Source organism: Carassius auratus, chromosome 22 (genome assembly GCF_003368295.1).
Source record: "Carassius auratus strain Wakin chromosome 22, ASM336829v1, whole genome shotgun sequence".
Lineage (NCBI taxonomy): Eukaryota > Metazoa > Chordata > Actinopteri > Cypriniformes > Cyprinidae > Carassius > Carassius auratus.
The window spans coordinates 11,832,274-11,859,556 of record NC_039264.1 but is presented as its reverse complement, the minus strand read 5'-3'; the positions used below and the strand labels follow the sequence as shown (position 1 = coordinate 11,859,556).

The 27,283-nt window shown below is 36.7% G+C and overlaps 1 protein-coding gene across 6 annotated transcripts in view; it reads left to right on the top strand.

The window, feature by feature from the left end:
- LOC113039709 (rho guanine nucleotide exchange factor 3) overlaps positions 1 to 27,283 on the top strand; it is a 40,142-nt gene that overhangs the window by 628 nt on the left and 12,231 nt on the right. For 2 of the 6 annotated variants that reach the window (XM_026197747.1, XM_026197745.1), the window contains 2 exons: positions 8,480 to 8,546; positions 17,449 to 17,508. In XM_026197747.1, coding sequence (XP_026053532.1) covers positions 8,480 to 8,546; positions 17,449 to 17,508 — 127 coding nt within the window. Of the gene's footprint in view, positions 1 to 8,479; positions 8,547 to 15,511; positions 15,667 to 17,445; positions 17,509 to 25,966; positions 26,585 to 27,283 lie in introns of those variants that run through there. The other 4 variants (XM_026197746.1, XM_026197744.1, XM_026197748.1 and 1 more) reach the window with 3 other exon arrangements.

Here is a 27,283-nt window from a genome sequence, read left to right as displayed (position 1 = left end):
AGAGGGGGAAAACCAGTCCAAGAGACACACAAATTCTGGTAATGTTACTGGACGAATGTTTGTTCACAAATTAGAGAAAAGCTTCCCAAATTTTAAGAACATTCCTTGTTAGCTGAGCACTATGGAAGGCCGTTTCCACCACTGAATAAAAAAATAATAATACTAATTTTATTTCATAGTTCTGACTTTTTTCACTTAATTGTTAGTTTACATCTCGCAATTCAGACTTTTTTTTGCCTGAAACAAATTCGTTATTCTGAGTTTTTTATAATATAAACTGGATCTCTGTTGTGTTTCCTAGAAATAGGAGAGTCCGTTCAGTTTGGTCTTGCAAAGCTTTGCTGGTTGAGGGCTTTAGACTTGGTCGGCTCATTCTGGCCTCTATATTCTTGATTTGAGCGGTGGTTTTTGGTTTGGTGTGATTAGACTGTGTGAGAGTCTGTCATAGCAGCTGTGGTAGGACTATACTTTTAGTAACACATGTCTCAGTGACCTGGAGGGGTTGAGTCTGTAAAGATATGATTGTAAGCCTGAAGGACAGATGAAGGATCACTGGTTGCTCAGGTGTTTCCTCAGCCCTCATGAGGCCTGATAACAGTCAGCTTCTGTGTGTCTGCGCTGCATTAGATCAGAGATGACACCCGGCGGGCGAGGAGTGCAGCGGAGCGTGGCAGTCGTAATCCTCTCACTAATGCTTGCTGAATGCATTCAGAATAACCCTCTGACCGGGCCTGATCCTCACGCCCCTCTTCCTCACTGGGATCAGGGATGTTTTCTTTGGACTTTTCACAGCAAGTTCACGTCAAACCCACGCTTGTGGTTCCCATCAGCCTCTTCTCTCCCACAGTGCACATGGCCTATATTTCCACGTCTCATATAGAGCTCATGGTTATATTTTTAAATTAATTTAAAAGAAGCATTTTATATTTAAATGTTTTTTTTAAATGTAATTTAGTCCTGTGATGCAGTACAGAATTTTCTGCATCAATATTTCAGTCTTCAGTGTCACATGATCCTTCAGAAATCATTCTGCTATTCATAACTAGTGCTTCAGTCATAGTCAATCATCATTGGCTCCTATTGCTTGGAGAACTGAAATGTCCTATATGAAAGTTCACATGAAAGTGAAAGTTCCCACACAGAGGCTTGTGAATTCCAGGGTTTTTTCATTTTGAGAAGAGAAATGCTTCTGTAACGTTCTGGAGGAAGTAAGAGTTTAGACAGAACTAGCAGGCAGAAAACTCCCTTTATTTCCAGCACAGGGAGTAACAGGTCAGGTGCTGTCTGTGCACGCTTACTCCAAGCTCAAGCTGTTTCTGAGTCTCTATAGAAACAGTGTAAGACAAAAACAGACACGACCTTCATCTCGAAGCCTGAAGTGATTATCAAAATGTTCCTTCACTGCTTACTTTAAGCTTGAGATACCATGAAGATTCACACAGACAACCCACAACAATACAGGCCACAACAACTCAACATGTAGTTTCTCAAACGTAACGTGAGCAGCCAGTTTAGAATAGCACTATATTTACAGAAGAGCGAAATATTAGAGCAGATTAAATATCTGTGACCACTAGATGCCAAAAGATCTTGAGAATCATGCAAAAAAAGAGTAGTATTTTTTTTGCAACCTTTTCTGCCTTTTTGAAAATTGCTAGTAAATTTGCACATGCTTAAAAAGAAATGGCATTGAATTAAATTAGTATTTTTGTAAAACATATTCAAATAATCCAGTCCTGATGTCCGATGGAGTTTTATATGTAAATGCCATCAAAATTCCCTTGGTCTGAAGAGGAAGTTCATCTGAAAAGTTGAACTGTTTCTGTTAAAAATCCAAAACTTTGATGGGGTGGGATTTCTAGGCCAATGTTTCCAATGATATAAGTGCCCAGCCCTAAAACTATAACAGGGAGAATACAGACCCTCCCTATTCAGTGCGCCATATTCCTTTGCCAAAGGTTTTTATAGGCTATCATTACCTCCCAGACAGTTCTTTCACATTAATAGCTGATTTCTTCTTTATTTACTGAGAACCCGACATGTTAGTCACGTTATCGTTTTGAGACAAGCGAGTTTCCCCTCACAGTTTTCAGACTGAGGCTGAAAGCAGAACGACTGAAAGGCCTTGAAACATGGGAAGTGAGTTACTGGGAAATGTTGAGTTGTAGTTTGGAGTCGAGTTACCGAATCAGATTTTCTTTCAGCTGTTGAGCGGCTCAGTTTGCACCTCCTGTTCTCACACACTCGCTCTTTTCTTGAACCGAGAGCACCCTGCACTCCTCGGCAAAAGAAACGTGATTACCTAATTCGCCCGTGAATCATCAATTATCAAGTTTTCTTAACACTGTTTTGGATGCTGCTATTGTGGAGGGTAAAAGATGTAGCCAAATAATGTAGAAAATGTAGTTAGAAGTAAATGTAATTGTCAGTTTTTAGTTGTTGTAAAACCTGCTGTGGCATATGACTATTCGAGTGTTTTTATGTGTAATAATTGTACTCCATTTGTCATTGATAAGCTGCGGGAGTCTTTCTGGTGTGCTTTGGCTTTCTGCACCTGTTGTCCAAACTGAAGCGATCTTGCAGACTGCGGCTCAGCTGTGATAAAAACGCCTGGCATAAACTGACAGGTGGATTTGTGTTGTATCTGAGCAAGGTCAGGGACTCTCTCAGTCTCTCTGTGGTGAAATAGGGGGTTTCTATATACCACATCTAACTTTTTAGATTTGAGTTGGTATTAAAAAAGCAGAACATTTCACTGGAAAAAGTTTCCAGTTTCTTTTATTCGGGGTTAGTAATCGCAAACCGAAACTGGATTAATCAACATGTGAGCAAATGAAGTGACATGTATGTGATGTAATAAAGCCACGCCTCCAAATTTAAGACAACATGTCCTGGCTTTTGTTGCTAATTCCATAAATCTAATTAATATTAAGCTTTTCATTTCAGTTCACGTAAATAAAATATTTAGAATATTGTGTTTATAATATAAAATATATTACACTTTTAATAGAATGTCTAAGCTTACATGTTTTCTGTAGTTAAATAAGTTAAAAAAAATTATAAATTCTGAACTAAATGAGTTCAGTTGATTTGTTTGCATTGATATATTTATTTCAGCTGCCTTCCCAAATACTTCTTATTCTTTCTTAAATAATTTGACAAAAAATATATATTTATGTTTCTAGCATTCTACTTTGGGTGAAGCAATTTTTTTTCAGTCTTATGGGGGTCATATATACAATCTGATATCTATGACTTGTGTTTAAGATATGAGTTATAAATGAAGAGTTAATTTGCAAAAAAAGGAAAAACAGATAAAAACATTCATTGTGCATTCCAGTTAATCTCAATCAAATTGCAGTCGGTTATTTTGATTAGGGTTTTTGGAATTTTTTTTACTTGATTTAATGTAATCTTCATCATTTAAAATTTGAAGGAATTTTAGTTGTGGTTATACCATGTTTGTGGGGCAGTGTTTTACACAATAACCAACAGAACCCGTGTGAACAACGCAGTGATTAAAATGAGAGAACAGTAATGATTGTAGCACATAGGGAGATTACTTGTGACATTTCTGAAGGTTACAGTATCAAACATTAGCAGAAGTGTACAGGCATGGCTTTGAATGCCTTCAGCACATCTGCGGCTGCTGGACATCACTAGTCTCTGTGCACTGCTACCCAAATTAACTTGTTTTCATCAATAAAAATACTTTCAGTTCTCATCTCTCCACACAACACGTCTGGATGAGCTAACATGAACTTAGCCTTTAGATTTGTTCTGCTGATGAGAGTCAAGACACTGCATGCAGAGACAGATCCTGACCCTGTTCATCACTGAACCGGCAAGCAATGCTGTGGCTATAAAATCTTGCTATAAAATAGCTCACATCATCTTGCAACGTCAGTGAAAGTTAGGCTACCAGTTAAATAGGGTTGGCAGATAATAAGGAAAGTAGCACTTGTAGTTAAAGTGGTTATATGATATTGCTAAAAAGAACATTATGTTGTGTATTTGGTGTAATGAAATGTGTTTATGCGGTTTAAGTTTCAAAGAACATTATTTTCCACATAATGTACATTATTATCCACTATGCCCCACCTTTCTGAAATGTGTTGATTTTTACAAAGACAGTCGGTCTGCAAATCGAGGAGTGCTCTGATTGGCCAGCTGTCCAGTGCGCTGTGATTGGTCGAATGCCTTGTGTGTGACGGAAATGTTACGCCCCTTAACATACTGTTGATGTGTGTCCCGGCACCACGAGACTAAACCAATACAAATGTCCAGTGGGGACATATTTACTGATTATAATGACTTTCACTGGCTTTTCAAAAACTTCATATGACCACTTTAACTCTTAATGTGCTATGTATTTTAAATGACAGAAAATGCAGTGAAAATCTGCACAAGTGTGCAGCCTAATTGTGAATAGGTTTCAACTTTTGTTTTTAACTTTACTGTATTAAAAAGAAAAAGTTGAAAAACCTTAACACAGAAATTATAATAGTAATGAATTGCTTTAGTCCCCCTGCAAAAGTACAGTTTAATCACATTGAACATGTTTTCTATAATCTTCTAACATAACAGTATAATACATATATAAATGCCATTCACTTCAAAGTCAAAAGTGATTGGAAGGAAGAATCTAGGATCTCTTCAAAAGATGATTTTAATAGATGACATGTTTGTAGGGGCAGGATGTCTGCTGGATTTAAAGGGTGAGGCTCTACAGTCATGATGTCATTTTCACACACACACACATGCACACACACTAGGCACACACACACACACACACACACAGTCATGCACATAATGCACATTACGCAGCCTATACTCATAAGCACATGATGCCAATAAGACTCTTCACAAAAAACCAAGACAAACACACCAATGTAAGAGCCCTAGCCAGTTCACACACACATTCAGGTTTACAACTAGTGAAATCACAAGTTTAGTGAGTTCCTTGTGTTTGGTTTGGGAAGAAATTGACTTGTGAAGAGGAAACAGCTGTATGTGTGTGTGTGTGTGTGTGTGTGTGTGTGTTTCCTGTACAGGTAAGGGTGCAGAGATCAGGAAACAGCTTCCTGAACTCCTATCTCTGAGTAATAGCCAGAAACTATTACTGTTTTTTTTTTTTTTTTTTGGACAATAACGTCTGTTACTTTAAAGTTATCAGTATGTTCTACAATTATTGAAATAATCAGTTTATTATTATGTGCATCATTCTTAGAAGAGGAAAGGGTAGCTGTGACAGATATGTGTACTTATGTTCACCGAGTCTAGTAAGGAAAAGCATTTCTTCATACATTAAACTGGGTTAAAGCAGCTGGAGGGCAACTGATGCTCGTCAGATGATCTGACACCGGACCACTTCAGTCTGACCAGAATACAAGAGCTCATTATGCAGAGCTGAGATGAAATATATATATAACATTTACTGCTGTTTACCAGACAGCATGTTTTCATGTTATTGTGGAAAGTCAAATACAAATAGAGAAGTCTAAAAGAAGATAGATAGATCTTTTTTAGATATTTTTTGAAAGGTGAGATTGGATGTTAGCCACTAGATGGCAGTAAATAATAGTCACTGGTGTAGACATGAACCAGAAAGGCATACTGTAATAATAACTGTTACATAATACACACACTACATGACATTCTGTGGTGTGTATGTGGTACACAGTTTTGTAAGCATACATTGATCTTATACAGTTTATTGCATGACGTATATGCTCTGTCTTATAATAATTCATATTAATAGTTTGTCTCACACTCAGTACACTTTTTTTTTAAATGAGTATAAAAATGTGTCACTTTATGAATAAAATGTAAATTTTTAACTTACTCTTTCTCTGAAACAGCTTTCTGTTAACATCACTTAGGATCAGGGTTATTATAATTAATGCAATATAAAAGTAAAACTACACACATAAATAAATAATTTATTGAAATAAAAATAACATATAATAACATACAATATAAAAAAAAAAACTTTCAGCAAGATTTCATTTTCCAGCAAGTCAAAATGTATAATTTTCATTAGCTTAAATTTATATAACAACATAACTAAAATTAAAATAAAATGAATAATATATAGATTACTATTTAAAAATATATATATTTAAAAAATAGAAAAATTACAAAAACTTATTATATTTCAGTAAAAATGAAAATAGAAAATAGAAATGAGTGCAAAATATTCTAAATTAAGTCTTGTCGTACTTTTTTTAAATATTGAATTGAATATTCTGTTTCTCTAATAAATATGTTTCATTACAGAAGTTAAATTGATTGTCCAGTCAAATGTCAAATATGTGAAATGTATTATTAAAACAAAAAGGGATGTGACACAAACAGGGCTCTGCTGTCAGGTGATCGTAGTCCATGATACTGTGACGCAGTCTGTTTGGCTCAATGTCTCAGTTTCACATTTAACCAAATCCTGAAACCGTTCATGAGTCCGGCGATCATAATTAGACCTGCTGTGTGTCTTCTCTTAACACAGGAAATTCAATCATGTACATGTATTCAGTTGTTCATCTATTCTGCGTCTACAAACCACATCAGTGTCTTTAGACTGAGACGAACCCTGGGCAGTTTCCATGAGGTGCTCAGTGTGGACCGATTGATTACTGTACTGTATTTAGAGCTGATCAGACCAGGTCTGCTGTGTGTGTGTGTGTGTGTGTGTGTGTTTATGAGCAGTTTAATGTGTTGATTAAGTTCAAGATCCAGTAAGCCTTTCAAACAGAACATCAGACAAACTTACAAACCTTCAGAAGTTGTTATTTTGATCCATATCCATATCTATGTCCTTCGAGCACACCAGTCTGAAGGGTCTTTTTTATTGAGATTCATACATCATCATCATGTTAGGACTGGACCATTTTTGGATGAAATATGACTATTTGAAAATCTGGAATCTGAGGGTGCAAAAAAATCGAAATATTGAGAAAATCGGCTTTAAAGTTGTCCAAATGAAGTTCTTAGCAATACATATTACTAATCAAAAATTAAGTGTTGATATATTTACAGTAGGAAATGTACAAAATATCTTCATGGAACATGATCTTTACTTAATATCCTAATCCTCATTCTGTCACCGATGGAGTTTTGGTTCCTTGCATTAACTTTTTTGTATTTGTTTGTTTGTCTTTTTGCCGTATGAGTTGTTATGGTTGCTTTTTTACTTGAATTGTGATGTTTTCATCTTCTCAGAACATTTCTTGCTGGATGGGAATCTGTATTTAATGTAGTTTGGGTAATATTTTATTTTACCTTCCCATAGTTGGATTTGCTGTAAACTTTAATGGCAGGTGTGGCTCTGCCATAAACATAAGTCTCCTCCGGCTCAGAAGAACAGCTCTGAAGATCGTCCTGTGTGTGAGATTCAGCCCAGCTCCAGAGTCTGGATCAAGTTATCGTGCTGTCACACCAGTATCTTGAATAAATGAACTCAAGGATCAGTCTGAAATCTGGGATAATGTGCCCGTCTCAGTGGGAGGCGTCTTTAAATGCTGATAAAGAGAAGAGGTAAAGGCCAGAGGGACGATTGGGAGCCAAAGCTCCTGTCAAAGCAGAACTGTTCCTCGTTAGACCTTTCTGCGAAAGAATAATAAAAACGTTTTTATGATTAGTTTTGCAGCAGGAAACCAGCTAACCAAACCCACATGTTAAATATGGTTGATATGTATTTATTCATTTACTTGTAGTTTGATTTCCCTGTTTCCCTCAATGAAACCAATAGACTTACTGCAGAAAACAGAAGTTTGATCCTTGCATGTTTTGTTCATATTGAAAATCTTCACAAATGAACTCAGGTTTTATGAATTTTGAAGCCTAAATCTGTTCAGCATAACTGGACGATAATATCAGTAGTGTTAAAATCATTTTCTTAATAAAGTTAGGCGCTCTGTCAGTTTTAAACATCAGATGAATGCTGCAAGTTCAGATATCTGGAGAAGTTTCTCAGCACCTCGTCACAGTAGGCTCAGAAAACACAATGTCTGTCATTACTGAGGTTCTGGGTCAGAAAAAGGTCAGACTGTGTGTCTGTTTACAAAACTGCAGTGAATGGAGAAGGTGAAAAACCCTGTCATCTCTCAGTTTCTGGACGGTTTCAGATGTCTGTTGTGTCGTCCATCATTTAGCAGCTCATCTGTCATGTATTTTATCTGCCTTAAGGTTCAGACTCTTTGGCAAAGTTGACTTCCTGTTTAGACACTTTTCAGCATCCGTCATTTTGCTTGTGTTCACCACAGACCTTATTTCTGACAGTTTAATCCAAAAACCCATTCAAAAGGTCTTTGGGAGGATGGAATAAGATTTACTAAAATGCTAACTCGTTCCATCCCTGTAGTGGTCTATTGACATGGTTCAACCAATCTGATCTCGTCTGTGATGATGGCCTGAGCGTAATCTGATCACTCCATCCATCTGATGCTGTTTCTGATGTCTTGATCTTGTTTTGTCCCTCCAGGCCGATGCTGCAGAGGAAGGAGTCGTTTTCTCTCCTCTCGTCATCAGAGAAGTGGCTCTTCAATGGGGTGAGTTCAGATCTGGTGCTTCATTCACTTCCTCTGAGTTCAGAAATCAATTCGTTGGCAGCTTTTGCTAACATAGTAGTGCAGTGTCTCCCAACTCTGATCCAAAATCACATTCAGTATGTGATCTGTTGGGTTTATACAATGGGAAAACAAATTAATGCCATACTGAAACAAAACCAACATAACCAACTTTAATGGTTTCCAAATGAAAACATTAATTTGCCTTTATAACCAATCCTGGGTAATAAACCAGAAAGTTCATGCATTGTGACCACACCTAACTCATGAACAGATCAGCACAAAACAGTGTAAATCAACCAATGGATATGGAAATTCATAATGGATTTTTCAGTATTGTTGTGCTTTTCGAAATCAATCTTTTGTAGAAAGCTTTCCTTCAATATATTTGTCAGTGTTTGACTGTGTTAGACTGCCCATAAATGTACAAAAAATGCCAGATATTCTTGTCATGGCGCTATATGAAGTTTCAGGGGACGATTATTCAGACTTTTCTTTCCCTTGAGCTGCCACACAGAGAGTCACTCAGAAATATGAGATAGTCCAAGAGCCAAGCCATATCACTTGGACATTTTTGTACAAAACCACAAGGTCAACTAATGTGATTCCACTGTGATGAAGACATTTTGGGAGATGACCTCATACATCATCTGACAGGAACAGTGAGCGCAAGCTAGATTCAGCTGATCTTTACATTTTGAATATGCATACTTTTTTTACAGAAACTTATCGATTTGCTACAGGAGGACTTTGTTCACCCCCCGAAGCTGTCTGAGACCCTTTTTTATGGATGAGTGCTCTTTATTTCACTTCTTTTGGCCCGAAGCACTGCAACACCGGCTGAGTGCCATTAAACAGCTTGGAAGATCAAATATTATTTAATATAACTCTGGATTTGAAAGTCATATGCACCCAGAAATTTAGATTTTTGGGTGAACTAACCCTTTAATACCTTGACCTGTGCAAGATCTGCAAGTCTGCAATCAAAAGTCAGAAATCTCTATATAAACATTTGTCACCAATTCTACCAAGATATAACCTGGGGCCAGTTGCGTTAAAAAAGGTTTAGACTGGTTTAACAAGTTACTCATCTAATTTTTTGTTTAAGAATGGTCATATTTGTTTTTATTTAGTTATATAAAAGAATACATGAGTCTAAGTTAAATTCAAAAATAAGACTGATTTCTTATTGGCTGGCTGCTAGTTTGTCCAAATCGAAGGCTACATAAGGTACTATTTTAACAGAGAGGCTAAGTTTATGCAACTAGGCCCATGTCATCAGTCACTAGCTCCAGATTCCTTGCTGTCCTGACTCCTGTGCTATACTGTCCATATTGCTCTATACTTACAGTATGTTGGAAGTTTTATGCATCTATTTTTATTCATCCTAGAAAGAGAAACATCGAAGATAAAGTTGGTTATGATGTCATTGAGCCTAATTCTATTAAAGTACAAAATCTGATGAGCAGTAACATTTTCTTCAGTGATAGTTGTCTTCAAAAGAAAATAAGAAAGAAAACTAGTTCTTGCCCTGTGCCAGCTGAAGCCAGAGCGTCCTAATTCCATTCAAAACTGTGCAAAGATGTAATAATGTACTGTGTTTCTGATTATTTTAAACCAGGGTCTCAGTCTAAAGAGTTTAGCTCCAACTTGCTTTAGCTTCCAGTTAGATGTTTCCTTGATTAGGTTTCCCTGAATGTTTCCAAATTTCCCTGAAATTGGGCTGGAGCTAAACTCTGCAGGACAATAATGACCATCCAATAACATGTTTGTACACCCGTTTTACACAGATTCTCAAAAAGGGGGAATATAAGTTTAGAGTTTTAGGGCCCAATAATACACCCTGCGCAATGTGACACAAGGAGCAGCGCGAGTGTGTTCGCGAGTTTCCCGTCCAGCGGCATGTCGTTTAATTAGCAAATACATTTGCACTAATTTTTGCACCCATAGGCATGCTGGTCTAAAAAAGAGGTGTGTTCAGGGGCATTGCAGGCGCATTGCTATTTTAAGGAGCTGAAAATAGACTGAGCCATAGACCAACTCAAACCTGGTCTAAAGTCTGGCGCAATGTTTTTTCTTTGTTATTTAAAGTGTGTGTTAGTATAGGGTCCACAACACGCTGTTTATTAAACACAGAGACGCACAGCAGCACACAAACATGCCAAATATAAAAAAATTTAAGGATTGCAATGCATAAGAATCTTTTGTAGGCTAATTAAATATATATATGCATGCCTACATGTCATAATGGATAGACATCGCATGTATTTGCTTGCACACGAACAGCTCTGTTTCATCTCAGAGACATGTTCTGTCTTTGTGCTTGCCAAATTCGACCGTGTAAATAGCAAATCCGGCATGGCACGAGCACAACTGGCTCTTAAAGGGAATGGAAGATGAGACTCTGATTGGTTTATGTATTTTACGCCCAAAAAACACCAATTACTCATTAAGAGAATAGGGACAACCTGTTTAGACCATGCTCCCGGGCGTGCCAACCATTTTTCCTTCGTTAAAATAGCAAAAGTGGATTTGGACATGCCCTGAGTGCACCTGCACCGTGCGCTTTACATTTTACGTTTAGATTGTTAAAAAAAGGGCCCTTAGAGTCATTCGGATATGCAGTGTTGAGTACTCGAGACTCGGACTCGGTCTTGGACTCGGTCTCGAGACCGTATTTTAATGGTCTCGGTCTTGTCATGGACTCGTGTGCATTTTGACTCGGTATTGACTCGGACTCGAACATATTAGGAATCGGACTTATGCCCGAGTCCACTCGAGTCCCAATCAAAATATTTCATGATTATTACTGTATGTTAATGTTTATTTAAATTGATGTATGATTGATACATCCAATGACTGGTGATTTTCCTTTGACGTGAGACGTTAGGCCAGCGACACAATGGATGTGTGGCGCAAGCGTCTCAGCTGCGTGGCGTGTCTGTTTTTAATTCGGCTCCCATGTTAACAGGTTAGACTGCCTGCGTGAGACGCGCGTAAAACCCGTGCATGCTAGAAATAGAACCGACGCCTATTTTTCACGCGACACGCGTGCATGTTGGAAGCGTTTCCAGGCAAAATATACTAGGAAAATGTGTTTATATGTCATTTTGTACACAAATACATATTAATTCATGATTTTTTGATATTTGAAAGTCTATAGGTTGGCATAAATTCAGATATAAATGTAATTTAAAAAATAAATTAATAATGATCGATTTTCAAACATTGCACCTGTCAAACATACTCTATTTTGCCGTCAATACTGTTGACGGTTTCCTATCAGTAGGTGTGTAAAAAAAAAAAAAAAAAAAAAAAATATACTTGTTATTGTTGTCATGAAGACAAGAGCCTGGTTTTTCGGCAGCATCCCTTTATGTCACCTACAGCAGCGTGCCAGCGCCGAGTCGTCAGGCACGCTTCTGGTGTGTAAAGACACAGAAAACGCGAAGCAGCCACCACGCTTCTGGCACGCAGCAGAGACGCCACGCAGCCAGTGTGTTACCGGCCTAAGTTACCCTCCTGCCATCCGCCTGTAGTGATCCCGCTTTCCAGAAAGCCACATTGCTACATTATTTCTCTCAACTGTGTTATTTTTACAAAGTAGGACAAAATGGTCACAGAAAAAAACTAATATTGTTTAATTAAATTATATAATGAATACAGACACAGACTGACTGTCTCAACACTTCTTTCCCTGGCACATACACACTTTTGGATGAAATTTTTTTTTTGTGTGTATGCCGTCCGTAACTAAAAAAAACTTTGACTAGTGTGTATTTTAGCCTACATTAAAACGCACCATGCAGGGAAATTAGCATTAGATTATCCGTTGCTGTCACAGAAAGTGTTGAAATGGTAACTTTTGTCAGTCCCCACTTCCTCTGCACCAGTAGAGTGTTTTTAGTCGGGGTGGATTGATCATGAGACCACATCGTGCTTGGTTGGGTAGCAGGATGGTCTCCTCACTTATTTTAAAAAAAAAAAGTAATTATGCCCATCTGTAATCTTCACAACATCTAAAGAGTACATAATCCAAGACATTGTAAGGATATTAGCAGTCATTAGTTAAGCTTCAAGGTTAAAAGTTATGTAAAAGCTGTTACAGTTGAACATTTACAGGTATAGTGGTACAGTAATGTTACTTGTACTAGAAGTGTTATGTAGAATTACAATATAGAGTTGTACAGTAATGTTATGTGTACTAGAAAGGTTATATGGATATGTATAGTGGTACAACGATGTTATGTGAAAATGAGCACTTAATATTGACAAGTAACACTTCATAATACTAATAAAATTACCTTTACACCACATACTATGTGGCCCTTTTAACCTTTCCACCAAACATTTGACATACTCTTGAAGATTTCTTTAGGTCTTGTCTCAGACCCAATCTCTCTGGTCTCGGTCTTGACTCGGACTCGACCCTTTCTGAACTCGGTCTTGACTCGGACTCGACCCTTTCTGAACTCGGTCTTGACTCGGACTCGACCCTCTCTGGACTCGATCTGGACTCGGACTCGAATGAGCTGGTCTCGACTACAACACTGCGGATATGCTCTGAAAACTATATTTGATCTTATGTCTAGATGGAGCATTTGTATGTGCTTTTCGGTTAATCCAGCACAGCACTCCAGATCACTAATAACAGAGAGTGTCCTAATCATCAGTTTATACCATTATCTCTTTATTTGACTTTGTATTGTATCGAATCAGCTTAAAGGGGAAATATGAATAATCAATCATAACTAGTTATGATTAATTTTGTATATTTTAGATTATGTGTCTGTTTTTGAAAGACTTGAGTTGCTTTGCCACATTCCTGAGAGTCACAAACCTAGTGTCATCAGATATTGTGCCTTAGGTTGCTGTGGAACCAGAGGCTTGTTCTGCCTTTTTTGTGGTGAGTTGCATTTTGGGGGAAGGGTCCATAGTCCTTAAACCCTTTGTTTAAATGAGGGGGCGCTAGATATTATTTGTTAAATATAACAAAAAATTGTGTGTCTGATTGGTCCAAATGCTAGGGTATGTAGGTGGGTCTTTAATGAAAACAATACTTACATATGAGAATACAATACAGTTTGGCCTGCAGGCTCATTTTTAGCCTGCAAAGCTGTTGTTAATGCTCTGCAGGAACAGACATTAACTCAGCCTGTGAAATAGTCTCATTATAGCCTTTGCTTCTATGGCTTCTGGAAGCCTATACATTTACTCTCTCTCTCTCTGTTTACTGAAGTTTCTAGTCATGGTATATTAGGGTGATACTGTTTGCTTCAATCTGTTGTTCTGCTCTGAACAGCTGGCGGTCGCATGTCTGTCCCCTGTAGAAGGATTTTTTAAAGTAATGCTTTCCTTTTTAATTTTTCAAGACAATCCCAGATACTTTTTAAAAAAAGTAACACCACAGAGACCATTAGATAAATAGATGTGGCATTTCATTACAGCCATATATTGATGTTGTGTTAGACTAATGGGTTGGCTGAGAACACAAGGAACTTGTCTATGCAAGGTTGAGCTGATAATGGTGTTTTTTTAGTGTGGTTGTGTAGAAAAGAGGAGAGGACCTAACACTGAACCTTGAGGCATCCCAGTGACTCACACCCCCTTTTCGCCAGGATGATCCTCCCAAAACCACTGGAACTTTGTGAAGCTGCTTTGAAACAATCTGTATTGTGTAAAGCGCTATATAAATAAATGTGACAGTATTCACAATTAGAACTTAAAATAGCCAGCACCGATTATTTTCAGTTTAAAAAAAAAAAAAAGAAAGAAAATCCTCCTGGCAATTGCAGCATTGAATTGGCATTCATGTATGGGCATTGCATAAAAATAATCATTCTAACATGCTTTAAAGACAGCCTCAGATACACAGCACACTCCTTCAACAGGAAATGCTTAAAGGAAGACAGTTCGCTTCCAGGAAGTGTGTTTAGGAGGGATTTTCTGGCTTCCTGTTCTGTAAGTGTACACAAACCTCTTATACTGTAGCAGTTTATAGGTACACTAAATTAATGTCTAGTAACAGATATTTCAGTTGTAGGTTATAAGATTTATAATTTTAACTACATACAGGATACACATACACATTGAAATCATTAAATATTTGTTATGTTTTTGAAAGAAGCCTCTAAAAATACAGTACTATTGTGAACAATTTAAAATGTTTACTATTGTAATATATTTGAAAAACCAATCTTTTATAACATTATAAATTACTTTATGGCCACTTTTGATCAATTTAATGTGTCCTTGCTAAGTATATGTATTTATTATTATTCTTTTAATTTGCTTGTATCAAACATTTGAATGGTAGTGTATCATGTTTTCCAGAAAAATATTAAACGGCAATAACTGTTTTCAACGTTGGTAATAATCAAAAATGTTTCTTAAGCAGCAAGTCAGCATGATTTCTGAATGATGTTCTCTTTGATCACAAATATAAATTACAGTTTAACAGATATTTTCAATTATATTCCACCGTTTTTACTGCATTTTTGATCAAATAAATGCAGCCTTTGGGGAGCAGAAGATACTTTTAAGCATTTAAAAAGAATTTTGTAGTGTGTCTCAACAGTTAACTTAACTTAGCTAAAAAACTTTATTATTCAGACAAAGAGAAGAATGCACACTAAATTTATTATCCAGTTTGTGTTCTGAACCTCAGTGAAACGTGATTTTTGCAGGCTTTAACTTAATGACAGTCCTTTACAAGGTTTTGATTAGTTCTGGATAAAGTAGATGAGGAGGGTGGAAGATCGATTGTGTGCTGCTCTTCCCTGTAACAGGATGCTGTTCCTCTCACTGAAGGGGTGTTTGACGCCACCCGGGCTCAGACAAACACAAGCAGAGATGTGGTCTGAGAGCTCGCGCCCTGCTTGGGCCCGATATAGCGCCGGCACACTTCCCCCTGAACATCCTGTTTGCTGCTCTCCTGTGTACACACACACACACACACACACACACACACACATGGCCGAGGACTAGACAGGTGACAGCGGTCCACAGCCCGAGACTGTAGAGGTGATTTTGGGGTGTTTGGGTCTGAGGAATACAGCTGTGAAGCCCAATGATGGGGTGCTGCCTTTTCATCCATCAGAAGGTGAGCAAGCATAGTTACTCTCAGGCTGCTCAAATCAATGTGGATGGCATAGCGCAGGTCACTTGGTTTCGGGAGACTTTGAATTTCATATCGACTGATTACTGGGGTCATTTTCATACTAGAGCTGTAATGAAGAAAATCATTTTTAAAAAATTACTGAAACTTTAACAAAATGTAAAATGAAAAACGGCATTTGCTCTCCATTTCATCTTTTTGCAGTCTAGGAGAAACATCTGGGAAATTTAAGAGATGTCTTTTGTGATTTTTTACTTCTTGAAGGGCAGATGAATGTTCTTCTGATGTTACATTAGACTGTGTATGTTTACTTCTTTGTTTTTCTCTTAAAATTGTTATTTTATTATCATTGATTGTTGTAAAGGAGGGATAAAGTTGGTTTTGTAGGTTGGTTTTGGTCTACATGTGGAAGTGGTTGTGATTGTAGTTACGTAACATTATGTTGCAGCTTCGATTCGCCTTAACATTTTATTTCTAAGAGCATTGTAACTTACTCTTTGTATTTACTAAGACCAGTCAAGAAGTTGTTTGTGATGCAGGTGATGGACATTGTTTATCAGGTGAATAATGACCGTTTTCCCTATAGTTGCATGATAACTTTCTCTGTCATTGAGTGCATTCAGTGGATGAAAGCAGCAAAGCTTCATGTAATATTGTAAATGTTTCTTCCCAAATGTGCTACAATCTTACAATCTTTGTGTGTGTGTGTGTGTGTGTGTGTGATGGTTTTATATGTTAAGTGTATAACTTTCATTGTAATTGCATGTAAAAGAATGACCAGCACATCAATTTTAAAACAAAAATGTAACTTTTATTTAGTGCCGTTAAATGATTAATAATGTTTCTGTTTACATAATATCTGTGTGTGTGTACTGTGAATATGTATTATGTATCTAAAAATATATATATATAAATATAAACTATATAATTTGAAAATATTTACATGTATTTACTTGTTTATATTTATATTCATATAGTTTATATTATATATAAATATATTTGCTATTATATATATATAAACCTAACATATTTTTCTGAAATATATTCATGCATGTGTGTATTACATAATAATTATACACAGCACACATACATATATTGTCAAACAAAAACTTGTATTCTGTTACACTGTTTAATAAATACTAGGCAGAATAGGGATTTACACTACACAGCAGTTACACCAGCGTTTCATTCTGAACAAACCATACAGACACGTGAAATAACTATAGCATATTTTTCATGCTTTTCAAGCCAGGAGAGTTGAATCTAATAGACTGGCACTGGTTCTCCAGCTGTACATTGAACATATAGAGCGGGTGTAAATCATGGGTCAGGAGCAGCTTTCAGCTTTCAGTCCTTCACCTGCTCTATTGTTCACACTCCTGCATCAGGATGTTCATATTCACGAATCATGCTTCTGGTTGTGATGGAGAACAAACAGTTAGGGAGAAACAATAACACAGCTGGCCAAACGGTTGAAACGGATCTCACTCTGAGGTCTCTATTTTATTAATTTTTAAAGTTGGTCCAAAGGTTTGTTTTTATTTAGTTTTTTCCTCATTGTATAGATTTCTTTAGAAATGTTGCAGTGAGATGTCATTAAGATTTTTTTTGCATTTTCATTCATTGCTTATTTTTAAAATTCTGTCAAATCTGACATTTCAACGCAGTGAACCTATGAGCTTTATCTTGAGTTGTTGTGTGATATTCATCTATATGTAACAGTTTCATAATAAATAAAACTGATCATCATCTGTGTCGTTACAGAAGAAGAGGAAGCAGAGGAAGAGAGATGTGGATTCGCTCAGTCTGTGCAGCTTGGACATCAATGTGAGTTACATAATTGTGTTTCTAAACCTACAGTACCCATAATGCCCTGCACGGTGGGGGGGAAAACATCAGTAACTCTGCATTATCCATCATTTTTCTTTGTAGGCCAAAACCTAAAATCAGTATTTCAAATTTTATTTTATTTGTATTTATTTGCTAAATGCCTGAAAGAAGGTCTGTGGTTAATGCAGGTTCAAGATATGTTTATGTTTTATTCTATGATATAAAAGCATCAGTAATATGATTGAAAATATAAAAATGTTTTAAGTAAAGACTGTATGAAGCTTAGTGATGGTGATGTTGAGGTCATGTGACCATGGTGTACAGTGGTTTATATATTGAGGATTATATTTAGCTTTCTACTTCAGCTGGCTGTATTTAGGCTTTGAAAATACGTCACTGCAGCTCTCTTGCTTCTTGTTACCTGGAATTACTGATAATCATAAAAATGCATGAATAAAGGATCAAAATACCTCAGACTGATTTAGACGAGCACTTCTGCTATTCTCTGTTACTCTAATATTACATGAAAATATTATTATATAAAAAAAGAAATATTACATTCTGCCTTGGTCTGTTTGAGATAATGAGCTTAAGTAAGCCAGTGCAACTGAAATGAAAAGCATTGATTACCAAAGCTCTTTATGTTGGTGAATGGTATCAGTGAAGAGGAAAATGACTTACATTTTATTAAAGGTCAGGCTTCTGCAGGCCGCAGTCTGGCTTGCTAATCAACAGGAATAAAAGGCATGTAATTGAAAGGTATTAATAGAAGTGTATGATTGCATGTTTTTGCTTTTGTGGCCAATGCGAGGTGCAGAGCTCAGAGAGGAATACAACTGCTCTGACTCAAAATGACTTTACACATCTTAGTGAAACTGCTGTTTGAGGAGTGTGTTGTGAGGTTTTTATACACACAAGAGCTTTACCTTCATTTACACTCTTAGATAGAAAGGAGTTTACAGTAAAGCCATAGAAGAATGTTGGTTTGCATTCAGAACCGTTCAGTGTGAAGAACATTTCAATGATCTAATCAAACGTTTTCTACAATAAAGAGTCTTTTATGGAATGGAAAGGTTCCAGAGATGCCAATAAAGAACCTTCAAGATTAAGAGTGTGCTGTTTGACACTGAAGGAGGTTTAGTTCTGAGATACAGGAACAATTTTTCACATTTTTGCTTAGCCTAACTCCCACTATCTTGGTTGTTATTTCTGAATGCACTATTCTTCTAAAATGCTTCATAATTCTCTTATCATTCTTCTGGGTGGTTTATTCAGGAGTTTTATGGGTGACACACCTGTCTCGTGATCATACTGGAAACTGTCCAGCTGTTTCTCATATTTAAGACTGATGGTTTCGTGCAGATGAGCTTGTAAACCTGACATGATTCAGCGTTTATCTGAACAGTTTGTTAGATTCTCCAGGCAAATTTTTCTTTTGATTGGCAGTTTTAACACCAACATCTGTTTTACCGCAAATATACAGTAGACCATCACTTTCTGACATATCTTACAGCATTAGAATTTATTTACTCAGAGATGATCATTTGATAGAAATCAGAAAGCTGAAATGTCAGTATGCAGCATATGCTCGTAGGGAAAACGTGCCTCTGTCAACATTTTTGCAAAACTGTATAGATCTGCTACTATGTTATTTCATACATGTTATATTAAATGTGCAGCAGCAGTATTTATTGCATGCTGTGGGCGTATTAGCAGTAAGTCTCGGTACTTAAAGGGGAAATATGAATACTTTCAGTACTTGCTTTAGTGCCATTGACTTCACATTTCATTTCTGAGCTGGAAAGATACAGACAACAAAATACGTAATAAAACTTTGCCAGATTGATGTTCATCCTGTTCACTTCAGGTAAAGTGAATGTAATTTAGACACCACTCACAGGAAAATTTACTATGAATGAGTTGCAAACTGTTCAAGAATTTACATTATGCTCATAGAGTACATCTTAACTTTTTAAAGATCACGTTTCTCTGAGCTCCATCTGTGGAAACATCCTCATTTTGCTTCATAACAGAAGTAAATATTCACATTCATATTTCTAATGACACTTTTAATTTTCCGCGATGCAGCATTTGTTTGATTGATTTCAGAGCTGAAGGCTTTGAGGTTTCTGCAGAGGTCAAAGCACTTTATGAATGTAATGGCAGTTATTCCAGCTGAATTGGACATAATTGCAGCTCTCCTGTGCTTTCACAGTCGAAGAGTCTGATGGGTTTATATCTGCAGACATCAGAGAGACAACCCAGAATGCAATGCGTTTGAGTGGGGATGTCAGCGAACAGCTCCAGTAATGACAAATTCCATACCTTCAGCTTGCGGTTGTTTTTAAGTGTATCACAAGCGAGTCCAAACACTCCTGGAATCTGCTTTGAGGCATGTTTTTTTTTTATATCCCAGACTGCCTTTCAAGCACCAAAGCATGAGCTCTGAACAAAAGGAGCTGGTTTTCATTGCAGTAGACTGTCTCTGAGTGGGTGATCCTGGGAAGGTGGGTTTATTAAGGATGTGTTATGATGTCAGAGTGGGGTATCCTGGCATGACTGGCCATTGTTTTAATGTTTGGGTGCTCCTCCCTTACCCGTACATGTGACTCAAGCCTTAAAATTAGTATTATTCATACTTGACAATTCATCACTCCAATCACTGACAGTTTAATGTGAATAAGGGAGTCTAGCCCACCTATTGAAGCTTGGACCCCTCGCAAAGGAAGTTGAAACAAAAGGGTTTGGCAGTCTTACAAGCAGTTACAATTACAATTGCTAAAAAAAATTTTTTAATTATTACTTTGAATAAATAAATAAGTTAAGGCAAAGTAAGGCAATGCAAAATCATTATCAAGCTCAAGGTTTTTTTTTTTTTTTTTTTCAAAGATAACAAATAACAGAATGTATATAATTGAATATTGCAAAGTAAAAAAAAAATACAATGCAATCACAGGCTGACTATTCACCACTACCAATGTTATGATACCATCAACTATCTTAAGGACATTGCAAATAGTTTATTTGTGATTAAAAAAAAATATATTATTAAAATATGCTATTTAGATTTCAGTATTCATTATTTATTAATTAAATTTTTTTATTTAAACACATGCATTCTAATTGTGCATGATTTAGTCATTGTTATTCTGTTATGATATACTGTATACTTTATGCCCTACACTGAGCCTGAGGGTTGTCTGCATGTTGAAGCTGATTTTCATTCAGATCTCACTCAGCTATGTCTGGACTCTCAGTGACCGGGGAGACATGTGTTTAGCTGAGCCAGAATCTGCCAGTGCTACACAATATCTTGGCTGATACTGAAAGAGTCTGCAGTTGCTCTGGTTTATTGTGCAGCCACTTACGGTTCCTTTGACAAAAACATTTAAACATGTAACCATTAAGCATGCAGTCTTGCAATTTATTTTACAAAGAAAGTGTTTTAGTTTTCTCACAGTCTTGTCCCTGACCTTGTTTGTGCATTAATGTAGCCACAGTTTTGCTAATCACGTTGCAGTTTTAGCTCGCTAGCTTTGTCGGGTGCTCACAGGTGGCTTTTTGCTGTCGTTTTTGCTTATTAAAGAAACAAAAGAGCATATGATGGCAAGAAAACATGTTTGGTTTATTAACAATTCTGACCTAAATACTGCCCTTTTAGTAGAATTCAGTAAATGTTTAAATCTAAAAAGTGTCTATCAGTTATGATACTCTTGTAGTAATCATTAGTAAACAATTTACAAAAATGTTGTTAAATTAATTGTTTTTGCATTTATTTTAGTTTTATAATAACCCTGTTTGAAATCAGTGGCATTCTGTGTCATTGATGTGGTTAATGATGTGGTTTCTTTAACTGGTACAATGCCTACTAAATACATTGGAAAAAGAAAAATAGAGGAGAGTCTAAGGTAAAAACAGGCTAGTATTGAGATTAGTCCCCCAGGGTTCTGTCTTGGGTCCACTCTTTATGTGCCCTACCCCCGTTATCACAATATCTATTGTAAATAATTGACTCCTATTTCCCTGAAATAATACATAACTATGATACATAACTATGATGTGCAAATAAGAGGAACATAACTATGATGTGCAAATAAGAGCCACATAGGAGGTAAAAGTATCTATTATATTAATACTATTATTAAGATTGGTAACCATTTAGGAAAAACATATTCACTATTAACTCAGAGTCGTTGTGGTAGTTATCTTAAGGTATCAGATAGAGTTAGACTAGAATATGGTCAAGAAGAATAAGGCTTTAATATGTGCTTTATGAGTACTAATAAACAACCAAAATGCCAGTAATATGCATACTTACATGCAACTGTATAATAATATTGAGTAGTGTTTCCTAATCTAAAGTGTTTTATGTATTTTTTTTTTATCCGTAAATTCACCCTATGCTTCACTAAGGTTTAGAAGCAATGAATCTACTTATTAATATTTATTTCCCATGCACATTGCATAAATAGGTGGTTTCATTTTACCCTCCAATGTTTTCAATCTAGACAAAAAAAAAAAAAGATTGTTGATTGTTGACTTTTATTTCAGTACAGTTGATTCAGGCGCCCAGCACAGTGCTATCCTGCTTCAGCGGAAGACTTAAATTAACTGCCATTATGTGACCGGCCCTTTAAATCCAATAAACCTTTAGATCTATTCTGGATCACATGCTACAGATGGCCTATGGAGTCGAACTGCAGGGTTATACGTGCTAGTGCTTTCTCCACCATCTCTTGTGATCTGAAACACAAGGAAATTTGTCCTGTGTGTTTAAATTCATTGGAAAGCAAGAAAAACTCCTGAAGTGAACTCCAGGTCCATTAGCATATGAAACTAGCCCATGGTCGACAAGAGGTTAAAAGTGGCACAAATACAATGTCTGCTGACCTAGATTGAGCAACTCCACAGGTGAATGCACACTACTCCAGAAGTGACATTTACTGAACCCTTTGGAGGGCACTACAAAGCCAAACCCTTTCAACAAATGTTGATCTCCTCTGACACCCAACTGTGCCCTACTTTCTCAAAAACATTCCAATAATCATGTCCCAGTCTCTGATTCCCTCTAGGCCACCAGTTTCTATAGGATTTAGCTCAGCTGAGATGTTTTCTTCCTGCCCATTTCCCCCATGATCTATTTTTTTTCACAATTGTCCATCAGTAAAATGTCAAAGGAAATTATGCTCTTCCACCTGTCGCTATATTAGCTATTGCTAATTGTTTGGGTGTTTTTTCACATACATGCATAATTTACATTACATGTGGTAAATTCTAGTTCAAGAGCAATTTAAATGCATATATATAATTCTTAATGATTACCAATTAGGTTCATATTAAAGACCAGGGCTATGAAAAGCACAGTGAGCAGCAGAACTTTTCAGTCTCTCACATCAAAGATGTTTGGCCATGTTCAAACGTTCGGAGGTCTGTAACACTATCATCATCAGGTGGTGGTCATCTTTACAGGGTCTTTCATGAAGGAGGTATGGAGCTATACGCATTGAATTAGAGACACAAGCCATATGTAGAGAACAGAATATCAGAGATTTCGGAGTGTGAGATGGCCAGGAGTAGGCTTTCATCTAGAATAGCTAATCTTGGTTTAAAGTATGGCTTTCTGAAACACAGATTAAGTGCTGATTACTAACACCTATATATATATATATATATATATATGTACAGTTCTCTAGTCTTCTTCCATTAAATCAGCTGATTAAACTCTGGACTAGACTAAGTCTAAGACTACTTTAAACCATGAGAGGAAACGCAGATTTCTGTTAATCTGGTTTGAAGGGCCATTTTAATCTAGGACTAGGCTTAATCTTGAGGTGTTTTATTGTCATCTGCGTCATCGGCTATGCTGTTAAACACATTGTAAATGGAGCAGAATGGTTTACTTGGTCAGATGAAGCACAATAACTTTTGTGATGACAACTGTCCGATGACTGTGTGTTGTGATATTGTCTTTGTGAGTCACTGTGTCAGGGTCAGTCTGTGGAGCTCGCTGGAACAAACTTAACTCAGCCAAATTTATTCATCACACCATACACCGCTGTTATCATAAACTCAGGAAGTTCATTAGAGTCAGTGAAACACGTGCAGGAACGGAAACCCCTTGAAAGATCATGAAGATTTCTCTGGAAGTCTAATGTGATGATATTTTCTGTATATCAGGCCAGTTTTTCTGAAGGACCCTCCTCTAACTTAAGTCTTCATGTGTTTTTATGAAATACAAATGTAGTAAAAAGTATAATATTATGCTTTATAATGTACTGAAGTAAAAGCTTGCCAAAAAAAAAAAATATATATATATATATATATATATATATATATATATTCATAGGCTACTCTCAAAATAATAAACACAACTACAATGCAATAGACTGAAAGTATCAGTAGTAAAATAAATGAAATTTACATTTATTTTATTTTTGTTAATTTAAAAGATGAATACTAATAGCACACTTGATTACATTACTTTTTTTGTAAGAAATAACATGGTGTCTACATAAGATTTGACTAAGATTTCATCACTTTGTCAGTTCGACTCTACTTTTGCCTGAGTGTGATTAGATTATTACTGATTATCAATTAAATCACTGTGGTTTCTGCTTTTCCTTGTCTTCAGTGAAGAACACTTAGCTCTGTTTCAAACCCTGATGAGCTGCCTACTTAGCATTTTAATGCACTATAAGTGTGATACAATTTCGGCTTTGTGTTTGAGGTTTATCATCAGTCTGAGGAGTTCTGAGTGTACAAGTCCTTCTCATTTCTGAATCAAATCAGATCTACTAAAACAGGCTCCTTTAGTTTAGCACTGAATACATAACACATTCTCTCTTGAAACCACAGCACATAACTACAAACCTTTTAACCTATTCACCAAAAAATGGAAATTCATTTGCAGTCATTACACCCCTTCATGTCGTTTCATGTCCGTTGCTTTGTTGTGTGGAAGATATTTGAGGAATGTTGTTAATTGTTTCAGTTTTTTTTTTTTTTTTAATACTATGGACATGAACCCTTAAATAACAGCTATTCTCTCATGTTGAAATCCAACATCAACAATTATGAACAAGAGGCAATAGTTTCTGCAGGAAGTGACAGTGATATGTGATTTCTGTATCTGTGCTTTACACAGAATCGTTTTAATGTAGTGACAGTCAAAAGGATGATGGCAAATTGCCTTTATGAACCTTGTTTTCCTGTCAGCATGCTTTAGCCATTTCCTTTATTTAATTAATAATTTAATAAGTCTCATCTGTAGAAGTAAAAGTACTAAAATATTAAGCCCTCAGCCGAGGTCTGTGAGAACTGGGTCACTTCATGAATGACTGTCGTGGCCACAGAAGTGTGTGTGAAACCTGTAGGTGACAGAGGTCAGAAGCCGCGGGTCACCAGCAGCACTCACGAGCGGTTTGGGCTTATTTAAGTGGCACCTCGATGAGTGAACGTCAAAGGCGACTGTTTGTTTACCGTCAGTGTTTTGGCTGGCGTTCATCTGAGCGGTTGCTAACCATTCGCTACACTCCTTCATGCCTCATAGCAGCACAATCACAGGAACCGCTCAGCCGGGGCAAAGAAAAACCCCTCAAACTGAACCGTGTTTCCTGCTGCTGCTCACCGAAACAGAGGTTTCATACCTGTAGAGCCCAAAGACCCCTAAATATATATAACCATCCACGTATGAGGGACCCACATCCTGGAAATTAAAGGAATCAGGGTATAACTTTAGTATAGGGACCAATTCTGACTATTAACTACACTGTTAAAAATTAAGGTTCCAAAAGAGTGTTTTCACAGCGATGTCATGGTTCCCCAAAGAACCTTTTAGTGAACAGTTCTTAAAAGAACCAATTTGAAGAACATTTTAATAATCTACTGTAACGTTTTCCACTGTAAAGAACCTTGAATGGAGAGGTTTCATGGATGGTAAAGGTTCTTTGTGGAACCACTGATGCCAATAAAGAAGCTGTATTTTTAAGAGCACTTGTTAGCATAGGCCTACATATATTAACATATTGGCTGTTTATTAGTACTTATAAAGCACATATTCTGCATGATTGTATTCTACATCCCTAATGCTACCCAGTGCCTAAACCACTACCTTACTGACTATTAAAGTAAAGTAAAGTGTGACCAAAATCAAGTGAGCCGATTTATTCAGTGAAAAATTAATAAATATGTGTAAAATAAATATGTGTAAAATATTTCGCCTCTTTTCCATGAATTTTCCCACTTAAACTCTTTTGTTAGATGTATGATTTAAGTCTGTTTTTAATTCTTTATTTGAATCTGTTTTCATTATTGATTGATTTTTTTTTTGTTTTTATTATTATTATTTATTTTGTTATAGTAAAAAAAGGTTCCTTTACAAAAATAAAGGTTCCTTTTTGCAGTGATGCCATAGAAGAACCATTTCTGGTCCCATAGAGAACCTTTCATTGAACAGTTCCTAAAAATATATTTTTGACTGTAAAAGAACCTTTCTGCATTAGAAATGTTCCATGGATGTTCTTCATAGAACCATCGATGGTGACACCTTGCAATGACCTCATGTTCAGCCTTAAATATTTAGCGGTTTTTACAGCAGTTACGTAACCTTTAACACTTTTTTTTATTTATTTTGTATTAGCACTGTTTTGTCTCTGAAGAAATACAAATCTGTATGAAAGTTGACTTGACGTGAACCTCAAATAGTCTAGCCTATATGCTGAGGATAACCATAATCACCTCACCTATCTAATTATTTTCAGTTCGCGTTAATAAAGGCGAATATAATCAGTCGTTCACGGCGCTCCTCGGCAGTAGTTTATGCTCAGCTTCCAAGCCTGCTCTTTATGCCTCTCTTCAATGCGCGTTCCCGCGACGCGCCCCCTCGTCCACTCTCACGCGGCGCGCCCCCGCGAGCAGACGCGGATCTCGCTGTGTCTCTGCTGTAGTCCTCCTCAGAGCAGTGCGTCGGTCTCCTCGAGTTAAGAGCGTCAGGATTGGGATCGGGATGGTGGCGAAGGATTACCCCGTTTACCTGCTGATCAGACGCGCGAGCGGCCGCGGGGACGAGCCGCAGGTGAGACCGACACAGATGATGAACACAGAATAACATTACTGACCATAATAATAATGAACAATATTCGTGATTAGCCGTTAGTGTGTTGCTTTAAACTGTTAAGACTTCTAAATGTGTGTATTTGTTTACATGTAGAGCTTTATGTGATTTATTTTGATATTGCTGTCACAAATACATTTTTGTGTAAAATCCTGAAACCAGTGTATTTATTATAATCACATCTGCACACTGACTTGATGAACGAGCCTGATGTCTGAGACTTGTGTGACTTTATTCTCCCAGAAGCAGAAGTCAGTGTGCTTCAGTATGGTGAAGTGTAGCAGATGTTTGTGGTGTTTTCTGCTTCTGATGTGGTTTGTGCATCTGGAGCTCAGCGCTGGGTTTTTCTGCATCGTTTCTTCACAGACTGCTGATGTTTTTGCTGTGTTGTGTGTCCAGATGCATCAACAGAGGCTGAGAAACTCCCAGACGACTACTGATGTGTTTATCTTTCTGTCCTGTTGTTTGGAGTTTTTTATTATTATTATTATTATTTAGTTAAACAGACTCTGATTTTAGTGTGAAGTCGGCTTTTTATTCAGAGTCTGTTTAAACCACTATAGTGGTCCAAAAAGCTGATATAATCTAGTTTACTGAAAAAAATAATAATAATAATTGTGTATGAAGTTCTGTTTTGAGGCACATACTATGATGATGATA